We start from the raw sequence: 15,811 nt of genomic DNA, 5'->3' as shown, positions 1-15,811 counted from the left end.
TGGACCAAGCGATCTGGTCCAAGTAGCTGCGCGGGCGGTAACAGCTATTGCTATGTCGTGTCCAACAAAGATGGCGTAGCCGTCGGCCGGGCAGGTTGTAGCCAGTGTGAATGAAAAGCGGCACTGGAACCGTCGCCAATGAAGAGGATGAAGCTTTAGAAGAGGATGGGAGTTCGTGAGTGAGGAAGGAAGGGAAAGAGAGGAGAAGGGGGTTTAGATGGGATTAGGAAAAAAGAGACCAAATTTTGGTAGTTGCAATGAATGATCCAAGCTTCCCCGGGGCGTTGGGGGTGTGTGGTGCAGCGCTATGGGTGCCGTGCGGTCCACTGCCTCGTCCGAGGCAAGGCAAGGTAGGGACGGAGTGAAGACGGTGAGGTGAGGAAAAGTTTGGCAAGGTATCTCTAGGCCGGCGACCTTGGAGGTGAGACTCGCGCCGTGGCCGTGGCAGTGGCCCTCTGAACCTGGTCTTTTTGCTGACCGTCGAATCCCGGGGTGCCCCAGACCAGCTTGCGTGGAGTCCTATTACGGGCTTGTTGTTGATCTGCTTTACCCAGAGGATGTATTCTGGCCAAGGTACTTTGGCTCTCTGCTACTGTCTCTCGGTCTCCTCATAGAAGAAGCACAACAGAGGACGGGAACTGGGGTTGATGTGAGTTGAGAGGAGAGAGAGAGAAGAGTGAGGAGAGAAAGAGTCGAGATCGAGTTGTGAGATGTTCAGGATCCCCGAGGAGAGAAAAGCGTCGAAAGTGCAGGGACACAGTGCCTGCCCTTGTCAGGCCTGGCCTGGTCTGGGCTGGTTCGTGGTGGACGGGACGGGAAGTTTGGAAGGTTGAGTAAGGCAACCCAGGCGAAAGACGGCCATGGTGGTGTGTTTAGTGATGATTTGGTGATCCACCCCCCTTCGCGGCGGTCGTTCCAGGCCATTCAAATGGAGAGATTGGAGGTGAAATGTCGGGCCCAGGTAGGGTAGGGTGAGGGTACGCCGGCATGCGGTCCTCCTCAGGTTGAAAGGCACGGCGAGCGTAGGTAGCCCGGCATCCGTAGGGTGCTGGTATTGAAAGAGGGGGGTGGGCAATGTGAAGACTTGCTTGTATCCGTTCCGTGCGGATGGAGTTTTAGCTGTGGTGGGGGATAGAGACATCCAGGCTCTGGGCCTTTCTTCTGGTTCACAGTCTTCTCTCCAACCTCCAAGTCCTTACGGTAAGGAGGTGCCTCTTCGCCGGGTAGGTAGGTAGTGTTCGATAAACGGGCCAAACAAGGCGAGATAGAAACAGACAAAGAGGAAGCACAGGTGAGATGCCGATAAACAGAAGCCGGTCTGCCTTTCCAATCTCAAGCGCCTTCGACGTAGGGCAGGCGTCCCTGCCACAAGACACAGACATGGCCAAGCCTGAAGCTCAGGATCAGACCCAGATGGTCGAGAGGTACGGATATCGAGGTATCCGTAACGTAGTGTGAATAGTACAGACGGATAGTGTGAGTAGGTTCCACCGCCCCAGCAAGTGGGACGCCAATGCAGCGGTCATCGAGGCTCTGGGCAGAAAAAAAGACGTTCGAGAGCAGAAAAAAAGCAGCTGAGACGGAGCACTAGCAGCAGACTGCCACTGGTCAAAAACCCCGGCCATGCGCCAGGCCGCTAGAGACATGTCGCCGGGCTGAGGGGCATCGCTGGGCCTAGAACGAAGCTGGACGATGGATCGGCGTGCCGGGTACCCTTGTCGCATTACCGGAAATATCTCTGTATTCGTTTAAAGCTGGGCACGAGGAAACCTGGTAGTTGCTGCATAGTCATACAGCGAAAACGGACGGTACAATGTAGACAGCCCCAGAGGATGTCGTCTCTCCTTCACGGTCGGGTCTCAAGAGAGGAGGTGCTCTGAACGGATACGTTGCGGACGTGGATACAATTCAGGGCAACCCTGGCTGAAGCGGGTGTCTCTGCTTCTAGCGCGCAACGCAGACATGCAACGACCTGCAAGGTTGCCATCGCGTGTGCTCTGATCGGCATGGGTGATGGAGAAAGCTCTGTTTCCTGTCCGTTTTCTTCGAAGCGTGAGCCGAACGGAACTTCGACCGTCCTCGCGTATGATTTAGCGCTGGGGTGGAGTCCGGAAAATTTGTTCTTTGCTTTGGCGTCGGGAATCTTGATGTCTCGACGTTGTGCTGCCTTGAGCGTGTAATTCCAACGAGTGCGTTCGTGCGCGCAAAGAGCGGGAGGGCGGAAGAGACTGACTGTGTAACAGAGCCTGTGCCCGACAGAGCACGCGCGTGTGTATGTGTGTGTGTGTGTATGTTGTTTCGTTAGGCTTGTTGAGTTCGTGTGTGATTAGGAATAGTGAGTAAGTGAGTAAGTAAGTGAGTGAGTGAGTGAGTAAGTGAGAGAGAGTTACCTGAACCTTGTCAAAGGTCCAGTGTGCCAATTGCCTATCCACTCAAGCAGTCAACAACCAAGCAAGATGTATGTATGTATCCGTACGAGACAGTGTGTGTCGTTGATAGCTTGCTTGATAGCTGGAGTATGTATTCGAATCTCCCGTTGACTTTCAAAGGTTCGTCAGCAGGACGGCACCACGTGTGGCCAGGATGGCCGGCTATGATGAAGCAGGAAGCATGCTAGCCACGCACAGATACATGGTATTTCATGGCGAATTACTCCGTAGGCATCCAAAGGTGAAAGTCCAAACTCGAGGTACCCCAATTCGAAGTATTCGCAGGTACCTTGCCCTACCCTCATTGCTTGGCTTGGAGGAACGAACGGCTTCAAGCGTTCCCGGGCAGAGACACTTCCCAAAAATAACACGCCGTGTGTCCATGGCGGACATGTCTCCAGAAACTCAGAGACAACCCACAGCTTCTGGGGGGTCAGCGGGGGTCACCAAGCGGCCTTGACTGGACCTAAGCCTGGAATTCCCCTGGCACGTTTGATCCGCTCAAGCTCGCTCTAGTGTGGCCTCTAGCACAAGCTGTCCCCGCCGTCTGAATGTGCAGGCAGCAGAAGCCGGCCATTGCAAAACTGCACATCGTCTCCAGGGTTGGAGGATGGACGGCCAAGATGAAGTGGGAGGAGTGGATATGGCATGGCTTGCGATGGGCCCGTTGCATAGTGCCTGTCAAAGACCTCCCCAACAAACATGGCCATGATCCATCTGTAAGGCCAGTCGTGGCAGCAGACTCTCCCCATGGGAGATTGGGATAAATGAGCATGAGCCTGGCAAGGTCGCAAGACACGCAGCTTGTGTAAAGCCACGCCTGAAGTATTTCCATTTCGGGGTCTGCAAACCTTCGTGTTGACCACCTCGGCCTACCTATTGCAGGAGCACGACGGGGCCGAAAAATATGCCCTAATCATTGATATCTGTGAATTAACGTACCTCATGTGCGAAGAAGCAGTCAAAAGCCGTCGCTGATGATCAGTACCTGCTGAAAGGAGCTTCGGCTTAGCTCGAGGGATGGTCATGTCAACGGCGTCCGGCTGAAAGCAGTCATTTGGTTTGGTTTTTTTTTTTTTTTTTTTGCTGAACCATCTGGCCGGGAGCTACCGATTGCGAGTTTGTGTTTGGGGCACTGCAGTGGCGGCTGAGGCGATGATGCTTTGCATGATTTGATTTGGTGTCGTTTTGGTAAAGTAAGAATCTGCGCCTACCGCGTGCGCGCGCCGAACTACGCGATACGGCATCTGCATGCACGGCATCTGATATCCGATCGTTACCAGTGCCCGTCCAAGATTCGGAGTCAGCCTGGCCAGTCCTCAAGCATATGTTGTGATTCCGGCTGGTGGGATGCCTTGGATGTCATACATCTATCTGCCTCTGCGTCTCGGTGGTGCCGCGCTGATCATTTCAGACCGCGGAGCGTGGTCCGAAGTCTCCTCACCCTCCGCACTCCCGAACGTGCGACCTCGTCAGCCTGAGAGGGAATAAAGTAGGGATACGTCCACTTTCCCACCCCGTCTGAGAGTAGGGCAAAGTATCTCTCACAGATCATTGACAGGTCCAACCTTGGTGCCAACGCAGCTCGGACAGTGACATGATCCTCACCTAAGCAACTCAATGTGAGCAACGGGCGAGCTACTTGTCGCCTCGCTGCATCGCACGTTCAGTCACTAAACCCTTCCCTGGATATCTTGCGAGCGCCTCAGGCTCAGGCCTTGTGCCGGGCCGTCCTGCGCGCGGCTTGCTGTCGCCTAGCGCCGGGGTTCTTCGCTTCTGCCCTTCCCACAGACAGCCGAGCCAAGTCTCCCTTCTTCCATATTCCTTTGCTTCATTCGTCGATCTGCAATCCTGCCCTGGCCCCCATTCATCTTCTTCGGCAGGTCATTTCACCCCCTGGGCGTTTCCCTAGCGAGGTGCCCTTGTTCCAGACAGATTCATCGTTCGGATCCAGTTGCTGCCCAGGTGGGGTGGATGGGAAAGTTTGATCAATCCCTTCCCTTCACTTTCAGCACCCCTCGCCGGAGCCTGTACCACATGACAAGTCGGTCTAGTTGATAGACTGATGGAAAAAAAGGTGCGGCCAAAGCCTACAGGGCCCCTAGGGCAGCACGGCAGGTCGGAACGTGAAGCAATACGGTTTGGACGGCATGTTCCATCTCTCGTCCCATCCTCTGCGACGATCACTCCAAGGTCCACATCCATTCTTCCCTTTTATCCGCCGAGAGCTTTTGCGACGAATTCTCGCGCGTCCTCGGGATCCAGACTTGCCCCGCGATAAAGGCTGTGCATGCAGGCAAAGTCAGTATTCCAATTTCGGCCTCAATTGTTTCTGTCTTCAGAGAATACCGACTAGTGCCAGCCTCTGCCGGTAGTCCGACTGTCCGGCACCGCCTAGGGCTCCCAAGACGACTCATTTCGTTTCAGCGGCCATTGCTCGCCGGTGGGATGTCCAACAAATACCTATTTGGATCATGGCTGAATTTAGAGACGGGGTCCGTCTAACTGTTGCCGATGAAAAATAAAGTAGGTCGGTTCCGTGTGTTAGGTAGCTCATCTTTTGTTAAGACAGAATGCGGGAGTGAGCTGTAAAGTGCCCGATCTGGTCTGGCAATCGAGATTTCCCGGGGCCTCCCAAAGCGCGTCTGGCTCAATGCCACCAATGGATGCCGGAGAGGTTGATTAATGATTGGTAAGAAGGAGTCTTGACCATGTTGAGACAATTTTGTCGCTGCCGGATCGGCCAGAGCTGCCGTTTCCTGCAAAGCGGTACAAGGGATCATGGCTTCCAAGACCTTGGCCAGGCCTCGTTCGGCGCTATCTCTCCAGCATATTCAGTTGAACGGCCGGGTTCCAGGGACGTGTGCCGTCGACGAGGAGACATCCTTGCCCTACACGAGGCACCTCGAAAACAGCAAGGCCTTGAAACTGGCCAGCACGACATATCGGGTCGTAATAAACTAAGTCCCCACGAAAGTCCCCTCAGATTCAGTGTTGGCGGGGCCCAAATGTGGCCCGTCTGTGGTGGGAAGCTCTCAAGTCGGCTCCGAGCAATTCTCCCTGGAGGATTCGGTAGGGCCAGGTGCACTGGCGCGCACCGAGGCACCCGAAGAATCCAACAAACCTCGACCGTCGGATCTCGAACCTCGGGCCTGCGGCAAGTTCGGTTCCGGCATCGGGTTCACGATGCAGTGGATGTAATTCCAGGATCCAGCTCTGGGTCAATGGACAGGCTCTGGAACGATCGCACTACGGCCCTGACTCTACGGGCGTCTGAGTACTAAGTAGAGGATTGCTCCGCAACTCGGCCGACAAACTTAATTGGAGCTACCGGGCGGCTGTTTTGCAGGTCGTGTGCACTTGGTGCAACGCCAGAAGAGGGCATCCGAGATTGAGATTGGTGATGGATGGACGTGCAGTAGGTTCCGTCAACGTCAAAGAACGGAATGAGCCATCCCCCATACGACAATTGCCGCGAACAGCTCGTGTCGGTCCCCATGTAAACTCTGAGAGGGGACGAGCGATCGGTTTGAGCGGGCAGAAAGAGGACGTTGTGTTGCTGCGCAACAGCACAGCCAACAGCACAGCAGCTCGTGGGTGGAAGACCGAGTAGGGTTCGCCGAATGACGATCGACCAACAGACCCCAGGACGGGACAGCAGATCATCAGTCGACTTGGTGACAGAAGGTTTGCCTCCCGCGGTGCAGGCCCTTTTGACGCAAAGCTTCACGACGTGACGAGTTTGTCTGCCTCGGCTCAGGCTTGCCGAGATCGAGGAAGACCTGGCTTCGACATTTGTCGGTCATGTCTGAAGTAAGAGCTGATGTGATCTGGTCGATGGGAGCGGGATCTCGAGCACATGGGGCAAGGATTCGGAGGCAGAAATGACGGTAGCATTGTAAGAAGCAACAGCGAGGCTGATGATGGGGCCATGATGCTTCGGCTCGCAGCTGACGGCTTCTTTCGAGCATTCGTATCCGTATAAAACCAAACAAAAAATAAAATAAAATACTACAGCTAACTTGTTGGTGTGCGTGCATGCTGCGGATCCTGGGAGCCACGAGAGCGTCGAGATGGGTTTGCTGGTTATCGACGCCCGTTGCCGCTGCATGTGTCAGGTTCACAAAATAGGGAACCGGCAGGCTTCACGACCTCGAGTCACGACCAAGCGGATTGGCAGCATAATCTGGAGAATTGTTCTGGAACTTGAAGGGGTCCCTTGCAGCAGACGGCATCTTGGCGACCTCGCCAGTCGAGACGCAAGTCAGCCGAGTGTCTTGTATTATTGCTTTTCTCGGTGCCAGCTCCAGTGTATTTGACATTGGAAGCCGCAAGAGTGGAACGACGGCGATGACGTGGGAGCGAGATGAAAGGATTCAGTGTCATTTCCGGAGCGACGATGTGCTGTTGTTTTCGTACGAATACCATCAGAGAACCTGGAAGTCGTTGTGTTGGGGAGGCACTGGGAAGGTACAAAATCACTAGTACCTTACCTTACCTTAAGGTTCCTTAGGTAAGGTAGGGGACCGGAGGCGGTTCCGTAGCAAAAGGCACTTTCCACCACCTCAGACATGGAGCGCCTCGGCTAGATCCCAAGCGGGACCGGCGTTCTCGCTTAGTACATTGTTATTTCTACAGCGAGGTTAGCGCCACGGGAGCTCCGAACGTCTGGCGCTGACAGAGCATCGAGCCGGTTTTTAGCGCACCTCACCTACAGATACCTGGCTGGCAGGCTGGCAGTGCTACGCGCATCTTGATTGGACGAAAGTCGGGAATAAGGTAGGTAGAGGAGCACCCGTACGGTGCACCCAACCTCCCGTTGGTTCATTCCAGCCTTCGAGGCAAGCCGCAACGGCAGGATGGAAAAGTACCAAGGCATTTTGGCATTCCCTTTCCACTTCCAGGTTTCAGCCCCCTTCCCGTCGTCTCTTCCACCGTTCCACATCAATTCATCCTGGCTTCGTTCCTTTAGCATTCTGCACTTGCTGTGCCGCTCGCATGTCGGTGACAAGTTCCGTCCCTTCCGACGTTGGGTTACCTTATTTCCAAGCTCTCAAGCTTCTCGTCTGCCCGAACCCCGGTCTCGCGCCGTTTGAACTACATACTTATCCGTACTATGTAGTACATTTCGCAAGCCACTCCCCAGTCTCTCGAGCCGTAATGGGCGAATCGTAGAGCTGCATTCATACTTTATCCTCCTCGGAGATGCAGGGTTGCTCTCGCCTAGATTTCCGTTTCGCGGAACAACACCATTGAAGCAAAACAAACTCCAATCCACGGCCCCTCATCTCCAACCCCTCGCTCGCGCGCAAACGTCTCTTTCCAAACGCACTCTGGGTCATGTCGTCGTCGCCACTATTGCCGTCGCTGTCGTCGTCGTCTCCGTCTAATGTTGATGCCGTTGGTTCGTGCTTTGACACTCCAGCGCAGGGTGACAAGGCTCCTCGCAAGCTTTGCTCCTAAATAAACCACTTTCAACTCGGCTAGTCTACTCACACTCTTCTCTCTATCTCGGCACCTTCAGCCGAGTTCCATTCAAGTCGCACACGATCAGACACGCGGCGCGCTGGTCCGGCAACCGCAGCCCGATCCTCAATCTCAGCGTCGATCCGCCGCCGCCGACATGTCCGTCGCCAACAACAGCAGCGCCAGATCCCAACACACGTCAAAGAGCCCAGCGCCACCCCACGATGAGGCTCAGGTCGCCAAGATCCCGCACTTCCTGCCTCACGAGCGTGTCTTTCCCATACAGATAGGCAACGAGCTGTTCAAGCTCTCCGGCGCCTCCATTTCTTCTGATGGTGCGTTCCGCAAATCCCTGCCATGCCCGCCCACTTCTCTACAATCCCGTCTTTGCGTAATGGAACCGCCGGCCGGCGTCGCTCCACGATCGGGGCAAGGCGCCCGAGACAAAACACCATGCTAACCCTTTCTCGCCAGCGCCGTCGTACTTTTCTCAATATTTTTATTGTCAGGTCAAAAAGGCACAGGAAACCGGCGAGGACCTATCCAATGCCATACACACCCTGTACATCGACCGCGATCCGCAGACCTTTGCCGACATCTCCCTCCACCTGCAAGGCTATCATGTGAAGCCACGAGACGGCACGCACTTTGTGCGACTCTTTGCCGATGCTCAATTCTACAGCTGTGCGTTTTTGCCGACCTCGGATCTTCTTGGAACATGACTAACACAACACTTTGGCAGTGCCCAAGTTGATTTCACAGCTCTTCGAGGAGTCAATCTTCATCTCCATCGGCCACCGCGAATTCCAGATCCCCCGCGACATCTTCACCGACCCAGGGAACTCACCCAACTTCTTCTCCCTCGGCTTCGCAGTATTCTTCTCCAACCCCGAAGATCTGTTCCCCGGTTTGGACCGCGAAGGCCTCCTCCGCCCGCCCTCCATCCTGCCGCCCTCTGTCTCGAACCGCTCTGCCGACACCTTTGCCGAGATCCTACACCTCCTGCGCGGATACCCGGTCACGATTCGCAACGAGGCGCACCGCGCCGAGCTGCTGCGCGACTGCCGCTACTTCAACTTCAAAGGGCTGGAGCAGAAGCTCATCCCCCACCACATCAGCTATAACCAAAGCCGACGGCGCGAGGAAATCGTCCTGCGCCTGGAGGACATCTTGAAAAGCGGCATCAGCGTCGCGGCAGATGTCTCGGCCTCCCCCGCCGATCACCTCTCCGGCTGGGTAAACTACGCGCGCCCTTGGGTCGACGACCGCGCGGCGGAGCTGGTCCTCGAGATTGGCGGTGAGAGCACCCGTCTCCACTTCCACGCCGGCTCCGGCTCCGTCCGCGCCGAGTTCTTCAAGGACACCCGCGCTCGCGTGGCGCGCCTCTTCGAGGTCGTGGCCACTAAGCTCAACCTCCCGCCCACGACCCAACCCCTCGGCCTCCTTATGGCCTCGGGCGGCGCCGGCAGCCAACCTCCGACGCCGGGACACACCCCGCTGAGCGAGGACCTCGTGCGAGTGTCCATCGACAGCGACACTTCCATCACCCTCGACGGCAAGCCACACACGTTAGACTTTGAAGACCTGCAACTCGCAGCTGGCATCAACAACAACAGCAACAACCCCACGTCCGCTGCCTCGAGCACCGCTGAATCGCCCACGACAATGACGGCGTCGGCGTTCCAGCCCAACTCGCGCAAGCGGAGACGGGTCGACACGCACGGCTTCGTGGCCGCGGGCCACGGCCAAGCGGCGCTCTCGGCCGAGGAGTGGGTGGTCCGGACGGGCCAGTGGAGGCTCAAGATCCAGGGGTCGCGCGGCGGAAAAAGCTCCGTGGAGTGCGTGCTGATAGCCGTCAAGCTCGACGCGTACAGCTCAGAGAACGCGAGGAATGCCACCAGGGGTTTCTTGAACGGATGAGACGGATCCGTTCGTCGAATTCTCCCCCGCCCTTCGGTCTTATCTTTCACAATCGTTCGTTATTAGTGTCAAAGTTGGATACCAATGTGTATGAGGAGTTGTCTGGGATCCCTTTTTTTTTTTTTGCAGGGGAAAGCCGTGGGAGTAGATACGCTTCACGACGTTACGACAATGATGCTGCTATACTTTGCCTGCCTATGCCGTCACCACTACCTCCGTACCATGTCCAGAAATCCGGGAATAGTGTCGAGACGGGAAATTTTCTTAAGGGGGAAGAGGAGGAATTGGATGACCACCTGATGCCGTGCTTAGGGCAAAGATAGACCTAGAGGAAACTCAATTCAGGTTCTCAAGTTCTCCAAACGACGGACCAAATCTACCCCTAAACTCGTTCTCACGATTGAGCATGGTCCCCTATGATGAATCGCGGTGAAACGTGTAGCAGCGGCAGCTGCAGAACGCCAGACGTGAACATTGAGCGTCATTTCAAGGTACGTAGAGCTACAGCTCGTGGAAGCCTATTACAATGGAGTAGAACGAGGTACAACCTCAATTACGTATCAATGAAACAGCAACACACAATAACAAGCAAAAATATATCAATCCAGCCAACCCCAAAAAACCACCCCTCATTCTTATCGTCATACAAAAAACAGAAAACAGGAATCCTAAAACCCCCATTGGTATGTAATGTGTAATGTGCACAATCGTCAAGGTTGGGAATCTGAACTCCTCGTCATATGAGAGAGAGAGAGAGAGAGAGAGGGAAAAAAACAAAAAGAGGCCGTTTCTCCGCTTGCCCTCCCCTTTTTCCAAGAACGCCGCGACTATGCAGACGAGATGTACCGGTCGGAGGAAAAGGATGAAAAAAAGGACGGATGAATGAACAAAACTCCTTCCCCCCTCCCAAAAAAAAACTCCTGGAAGCTCCGGTGCTTTCCTATTTGGCCCCCCCATCCACCAAGAACGCCCTGCTTTTTATGCACGTCTGATTCTCATACATCTGTCGACCATCCAAACGAGCCGCGTGAGAGCGAGTCCCGGGTGAGCCTCCATAGGTGACGTCGCGTCCCCTCGTTGTGCCTCTGAGCGGTCTTCGGATAAACCATATCGTCAGAGCCGGTCTGCGGTGGTTCAACGTTCTCAGGGAGTGGAATCAGCCGCACTGTCTCGTTGGAGGTGGACGAACCCGCTCCGAACCAAAAGGGATTCTATGCCTTGGCCTTGGGGACCGTCTGACCGGCGGGGGCGCTAACATCTCGCCGCTCGCCGGCGCCCTCAATCATCTTCTTGCGGGGTGTCGCGGTGCCCTGCGCGATCGACTTGGCGCGTCCGCGACGTTCGCGGATACGAGCTAGAGCCTCCTCACGGGTCATGGTCGGGGTCATGGCGGGGTTGTTGATGTCGAAGGACATCTGACAATCACCGCCAGATGGCGTACGCGCGCGCTCAAACCTAGGCTGGGGTCGAGGCTTGTCGTCGCGGACGGGGACGGTTGTCGTCGTCGTCTTCGTGTAGAAGGCTGCGGCGGTGTGGGGGCGAAGGGTGTCGTCCAGTGGCGGCGAAGGACTTTTCGAAGATCGCGATGCCGGGCGTTCCTCGGTGTCGGGCATGGTGGGGATAGAAGGAAGAGGTGCAGTGTGAACTTCGCCGTGGGCACCGCCGTGAGGAGCATTGAGCAGGGAAGCTAGTGACATGCGTTCTTGAGCAAGAACAGCAAAGTCTGGGGGTTCGAGGGAGGGCGTGCGAGAGTATCTCTCTGGAGCGTCGTGTGGCGTGGGAGGTTCGTTGGGGGATTCCTCACTCGATTCGTTCAATCGTCTTCCTCGTTGTTCTTCTTGGGCCTCAAGCTCGTCGGCTTCTTGCTGCGACACAGTCCTGAAAATACCCTCACGGGCACAGAAGATTGTACTCCTCCGCTCTTCCTTGGATCTCCTGTGGGCCGCCGGCTTCTTGAAAGCCGCGTCTTCGACCGGCGGGCTCAGCGACGCCCTCAGTGATGTACGGCCAGAGGAGGATTCTCTACCTCCGCGAAGAAGGACAAGATCACTGGCATCAGCAATCTCAGCTGGCGGCATAAGTCTGCGCTTGGGTGACAAAATGCTTGCTCTGTTCGAGGCAAGACTCTGTCTCGGAGAGATGAGGCTTCTTCTCCTGTGGGACTTGGCGCATGGGCAGCACCGTAATTCGCACTCTGCCTGTAGGAACTCGACGAGCTCCTGGGCGCGATCCGCACGTTGGCGCTCCCAGGAGACCTGGAGCGAGAGCTCCTCAATTTCCCCTTCACTGGCAGCGGATGAGATGATGTCCACTGTCGAAAGAGAGAACCGCGGTGCCTTCTTCTTTGGTGAGGCGAACTCGTCGTCGGGCGCGGCGTTGACCGTCTTGGGCAGCGGGATGCGGCCTTCGGCGGCAATACGGGCCACCTCCTCTTCCTTGGCGAGGGTCTTGTAGACGTCGCGTTCCTGCTCGAGCATCTTGATGCGCTCGAGAGCTTCGCCGAGCTCCTGCTCCATGCCCACCATCTGATAGCGAGCTTGGAAGGCTTCCTCCTCGCGGGCCTTGGAGCGCAACTTCTCAGCGTCGATGTTGTCGGAGGCCGCGCGCCAGCCCTCGCGGGAGGCCTTTAGTTCTTCTTGGAGCTTGATGATTTGGGATTCGTTCTTGAATGTCTTCTTGCGCGCAAGCTTGATTTCCTTCTCCCATGCTGCTTTTGTGTGTGCGTACGTTTCTTTTGCGCGGCCGTATTGTTCCTTGGGGAGGCATTAGCATCATCGATTTCACCCCTTAGCCGTGGGAGATGAAGCCTACCATGACGGTCTCAAGACGCTCGCTTACGCGCTGCTCTCGCTCTTTCCCCTTTTCCAGCTGAACCCTCAAGACCTTGGACTCGTCCTTGTACCTGCGCAGTTCGGTCTCAGCCTCTTCGCGACCCAGCATGGCGCGCTTAAGGGCGGCGTCGGCGGTCTTGCGTTCGAGAGTCTTTGACTGCATGGCGAGGTTGTTAAACTGGGAAATCTTGTCGTGGACGGAGCTGTCTCGACCACCTGGGCTACTGCGAGGCGAGGTGAAGAGGTTGCGGGCTTGCTGTGTCTTGTTTGCGCGGTCTGGAGTCATTGGACTGAGTGGCCCGCCCGGCGAGGACGGTTGATCGGCGCTGTCGGCCATGGTGATGGTGGTGGTGGTGGTTCTGTGTTTATGGCGAGGCGTCTATCATGCAGGGTGTATGATTTATGGTGTACGCTGGCTAATTGTCTGCTTCGGATGGCGGTGCTCGAAGACAGGTTGCATAGGTATGTCGCAAACGTGCGATTTTGACAATGACGGCGTTGAGGGTTGAAAAGAAAGCCTTAATGCAGGCGGTATCATGTAAGGCAAGACGAGTTAAAAATGTATGTAGCTGTGTCCCAGTCTAGGTTGTGGGTAGGAGCAACCTGGAAGTCGACGGCTGTTTACAGTGCGGGTGCTGGAGTGCTGCAGGTAGGTTGTCTGGGTGACGCGGCGGATTGGTCTAGCGAAATGGCTCATTTGACGATGGGATTGGTTGGGACGAGCGACATATGTAGCCAGCTCCACCTTTGGGCGAAGAATGGAAAAAAAAGACGTTGGCCCAAATATTTCGACGTCGAGCAGCTGCTCAATACGGTAAAGAGTCACTCGGTATAACGATTTTCTCCCGGTGCATTTGGTCAGTGCTGGTACTTAGGTCTCCTTGGAAAATTGACACATGGGGTACGTGCATAAACAGGGCAGGAGGGAGGAGGGAAGGCGATGGATTAAATGGCTTTGCCCGCAAGCCTCTGCCTCTCGCTCAAACACTTTGCACATCAATTTAGCTCCCGGCACAGAGCTGGAGGGTTTCTGCCTGTTGCATCCGAAGATTCCCCAACTTGCGTTGTGTCGCACAAGTGGATGCTCCTATCCGTACGGAGGCAAGGGTCAAAAGTATTGAGGGATCCAGGGTCACAGCTTCTGGAAGCTCTACCATACATAGCACTCCGTAGTAAGCATAGCCAAGCAGTACATTGTATGCAGCCGTGCATGAGCACTTTTCGAGGATTTTTAAATTTTCCTTCCCTCGAATGCTTTCGTAAGCAGCTCTAAGCCTCGAGCCTATCCGAAGGGGGCCATCACTTTAGGTGTAACTCGCCCTTCTCCAGGGAACCCTCCTGCATTCTTGCCAGAGTCTCCAGAAGCTGCAAAGTAACTCCCTAAAGGGAACTCAAGGGCCCCCAACTTATCAGAGGACCCAGAAAAGGGGGACTCACTTCGGATGCCTTGGATCCGCCGCGACCTATCACACGCCGTCTAAAAGTCACTTTTTTTTTTTGAGTCGCTCGTTCTTGGCCTCCACCTCATCGCCGTCCCGTCCGGTCATATTGCCATTGCCAGGTTCCGGCGGGGTGCAAGTACATGTAGGCGAATTTGTTGCCATCCTCGCATGTTGTGTCCTTATTTATAGAATATTGTCCCATACCTTAGGCTTGGGCAGGCCACATTGACAACGTGACATCAGCATCACTACAGATTAATTGTAGCTTCTTAGCGCGAGGGTGTTGATCACATAAAGTACAGATAGCTTGGGGTAGCTCGCCTCTACATATCCTGCCAGCTACACTCCACGAAACGGAGCATACCGTACACCACCCTCCTCAGACACAATGGCAGACGACACAGCGAGTGTGCGGCAACGCAAAGCCGTCCAAGTCGTCGAAGACGAGGACAACTCCGTTGTGGATACCCCGATTGCAGGAGGGAAGAAGAGCAAAAAGTCCAAAAAGGACAATACGTACACGGACGAGTACAGCCCCTACGTCGACGTCCTGCGCCTGCTGAGCTTCTTCTTCCTCGCCTCATGCGCCCTGAGCTACCTCCAGAGCGGCGGCGAGAGCTTCTTCTGGGGCCAGAAGAACAAGCCCTGGTACATGAGGCCCGACTACTGGAAGGCCAAATGGGTACGTGGCGACATCGCTTCCCCCCCCCCCCCTCCTCCCATCCCATGCCCTTTGCCATTCCGTGAAGTGCAACAGACAATCGGACAAACGCTAATATCCCTCGCAACAGAACGGCCCCATCTACCTCACCCCCGAAGAACTCCTCCAGTATGACGGCAGCAACCCCGACAAGCCAATCTACCTCGCCATCAACCACACAATCTTTGACGTCTCCGCGAACCCGCGCATCTACGGCCCGGGAGGCTCCTACAACGTCTTCGCTGGCCGCGACGCCTCCCGCGGCTTCGTCACGGGCTGCTTCGTCGAGGACCGCACCCCAGACATGCGCGGCGTTGAGGACATGTTCATCCCCCTCGACGACCCAGAGATTGACCGCCACTGGTCCTACGCCGACATGCAGAAGCTGCAGGAACAAGAGCGCGAGGCCGCGAAGCAAAAGGTGCACGACGCCCTCAAGCACTGGGTCGACTTCTTTACAAAGAGCGACAAGTACGCCGAGGTCGGAAAGGTCAAGAGGGAGCCTGATTGGTTGGAAAAGGAGGCTAAGAAGACGCTCTGCGAGCAGGCGCAGAAAGGACGGGTCAAGAGGAAGCTCCCCGGAGAAGAGACCAACTAGAGTCACGCCGTGTGTACGGGCGCTCTCGTCTCGGCTTGCTGTCCTGTAGTGGACAACAAATGTGTATTGTGTTCGCAAAGAGTTACAAGTCGCATTTTTTTATCATTGCTAGAGCAGTATGCCTGCCGGATGCCTCGTGCCAGCGCTTTGTGTCACATGCGACAATCGTTCTTCTTTGGTGTCTGGCCAGCGATGATGCCAACTTCAATGACAAGCTTGTCGGGATCCGAGGGATATGGGTAATCCCCATCAGGAAAGGCCATGCCTAGTTATCCTTTCGAATATACTTCGCTGGAGAAATACCATACATGGCTACCGACTCGAAGCAGCTTCGAGAATAGAAAGAAGTTTTAAAATCAACAGATTCCTTACCAATTGGAGAACCTTCAAGTGTGCAACTTAATTATCGAATAAGATTGCTGATT

General features: G+C 55.4%; 4 protein-coding genes across 4 annotated transcripts; 2 read left to right on the top strand and 2 right to left on the bottom strand.

Moving 5' to 3' along the window:
- Positions 1-6,094: 6,094 nt before the first annotated feature.
- CORC01_11475 (uncharacterized protein) lies at positions 6,095-6,400 on the bottom strand (the record flags this gene model as incomplete). Its single annotated transcript, XM_022623099.1, has 1 exon — positions 6,095-6,400. One exon carries the CDS (start codon positions 6,398-6,400, stop codon positions 6,095-6,097), a length of 306 nt encoding a protein of 101 aa, XP_022470416.1.
- A 1,652-nt stretch (positions 6,401-8,052) lies between these two features.
- On the top strand, positions 8,053-9,815 carry CORC01_11474 (BTB/POZ domain-containing protein; the record flags this gene model as incomplete). The annotated part of the gene is made up of 3 exons (XM_022623098.1): positions 8,053-8,230; positions 8,370-8,579; positions 8,638-9,815. The coding sequence occupies 3 exons, from the start codon at positions 8,053-8,055 to the stop codon at positions 9,813-9,815; spliced, it is 1,566 nt and encodes a 521-aa protein (XP_022470415.1).
- Positions 9,816-11,026: 1,211 nt separating this feature from the next.
- On the bottom strand, positions 11,027-12,983 carry CORC01_11473 (uncharacterized protein; the record flags this gene model as incomplete). The annotated part of the gene is made up of 2 exons (XM_022623097.1): positions 11,027-12,568; positions 12,627-12,983. 2 exons carry the CDS (start codon positions 12,981-12,983, stop codon positions 11,027-11,029), a joined length of 1,899 nt encoding a protein of 632 aa, XP_022470414.1.
- Positions 12,984-14,476: 1,493 nt separating this feature from the next.
- On the top strand, positions 14,477-15,386 carry CORC01_11472 (cytochrome b5-like Heme/Steroid binding domain-containing protein; the record flags this gene model as incomplete). The annotated part of the gene is made up of 2 exons (XM_022623096.1): positions 14,477-14,770; positions 14,880-15,386. 2 exons carry the CDS (start codon positions 14,477-14,479, stop codon positions 15,384-15,386), a joined length of 801 nt encoding a protein of 266 aa, XP_022470413.1.
- Between the last annotated feature and the right edge of the window lie 425 nt (positions 15,387-15,811).

This window comes from Colletotrichum orchidophilum, assembly GCF_001831195.1.
Source record: "Colletotrichum orchidophilum strain IMI 309357 chromosome Unknown Scaffold_125.1, whole genome shotgun sequence".
Classification (NCBI taxonomy): Eukaryota; Fungi; Ascomycota; class Sordariomycetes; order Glomerellales; family Glomerellaceae; genus Colletotrichum; species Colletotrichum orchidophilum.
The sequence above is the reverse complement of the archived record's forward strand: the minus strand, read 5'-3'. Positions and strand labels throughout refer to the sequence as shown.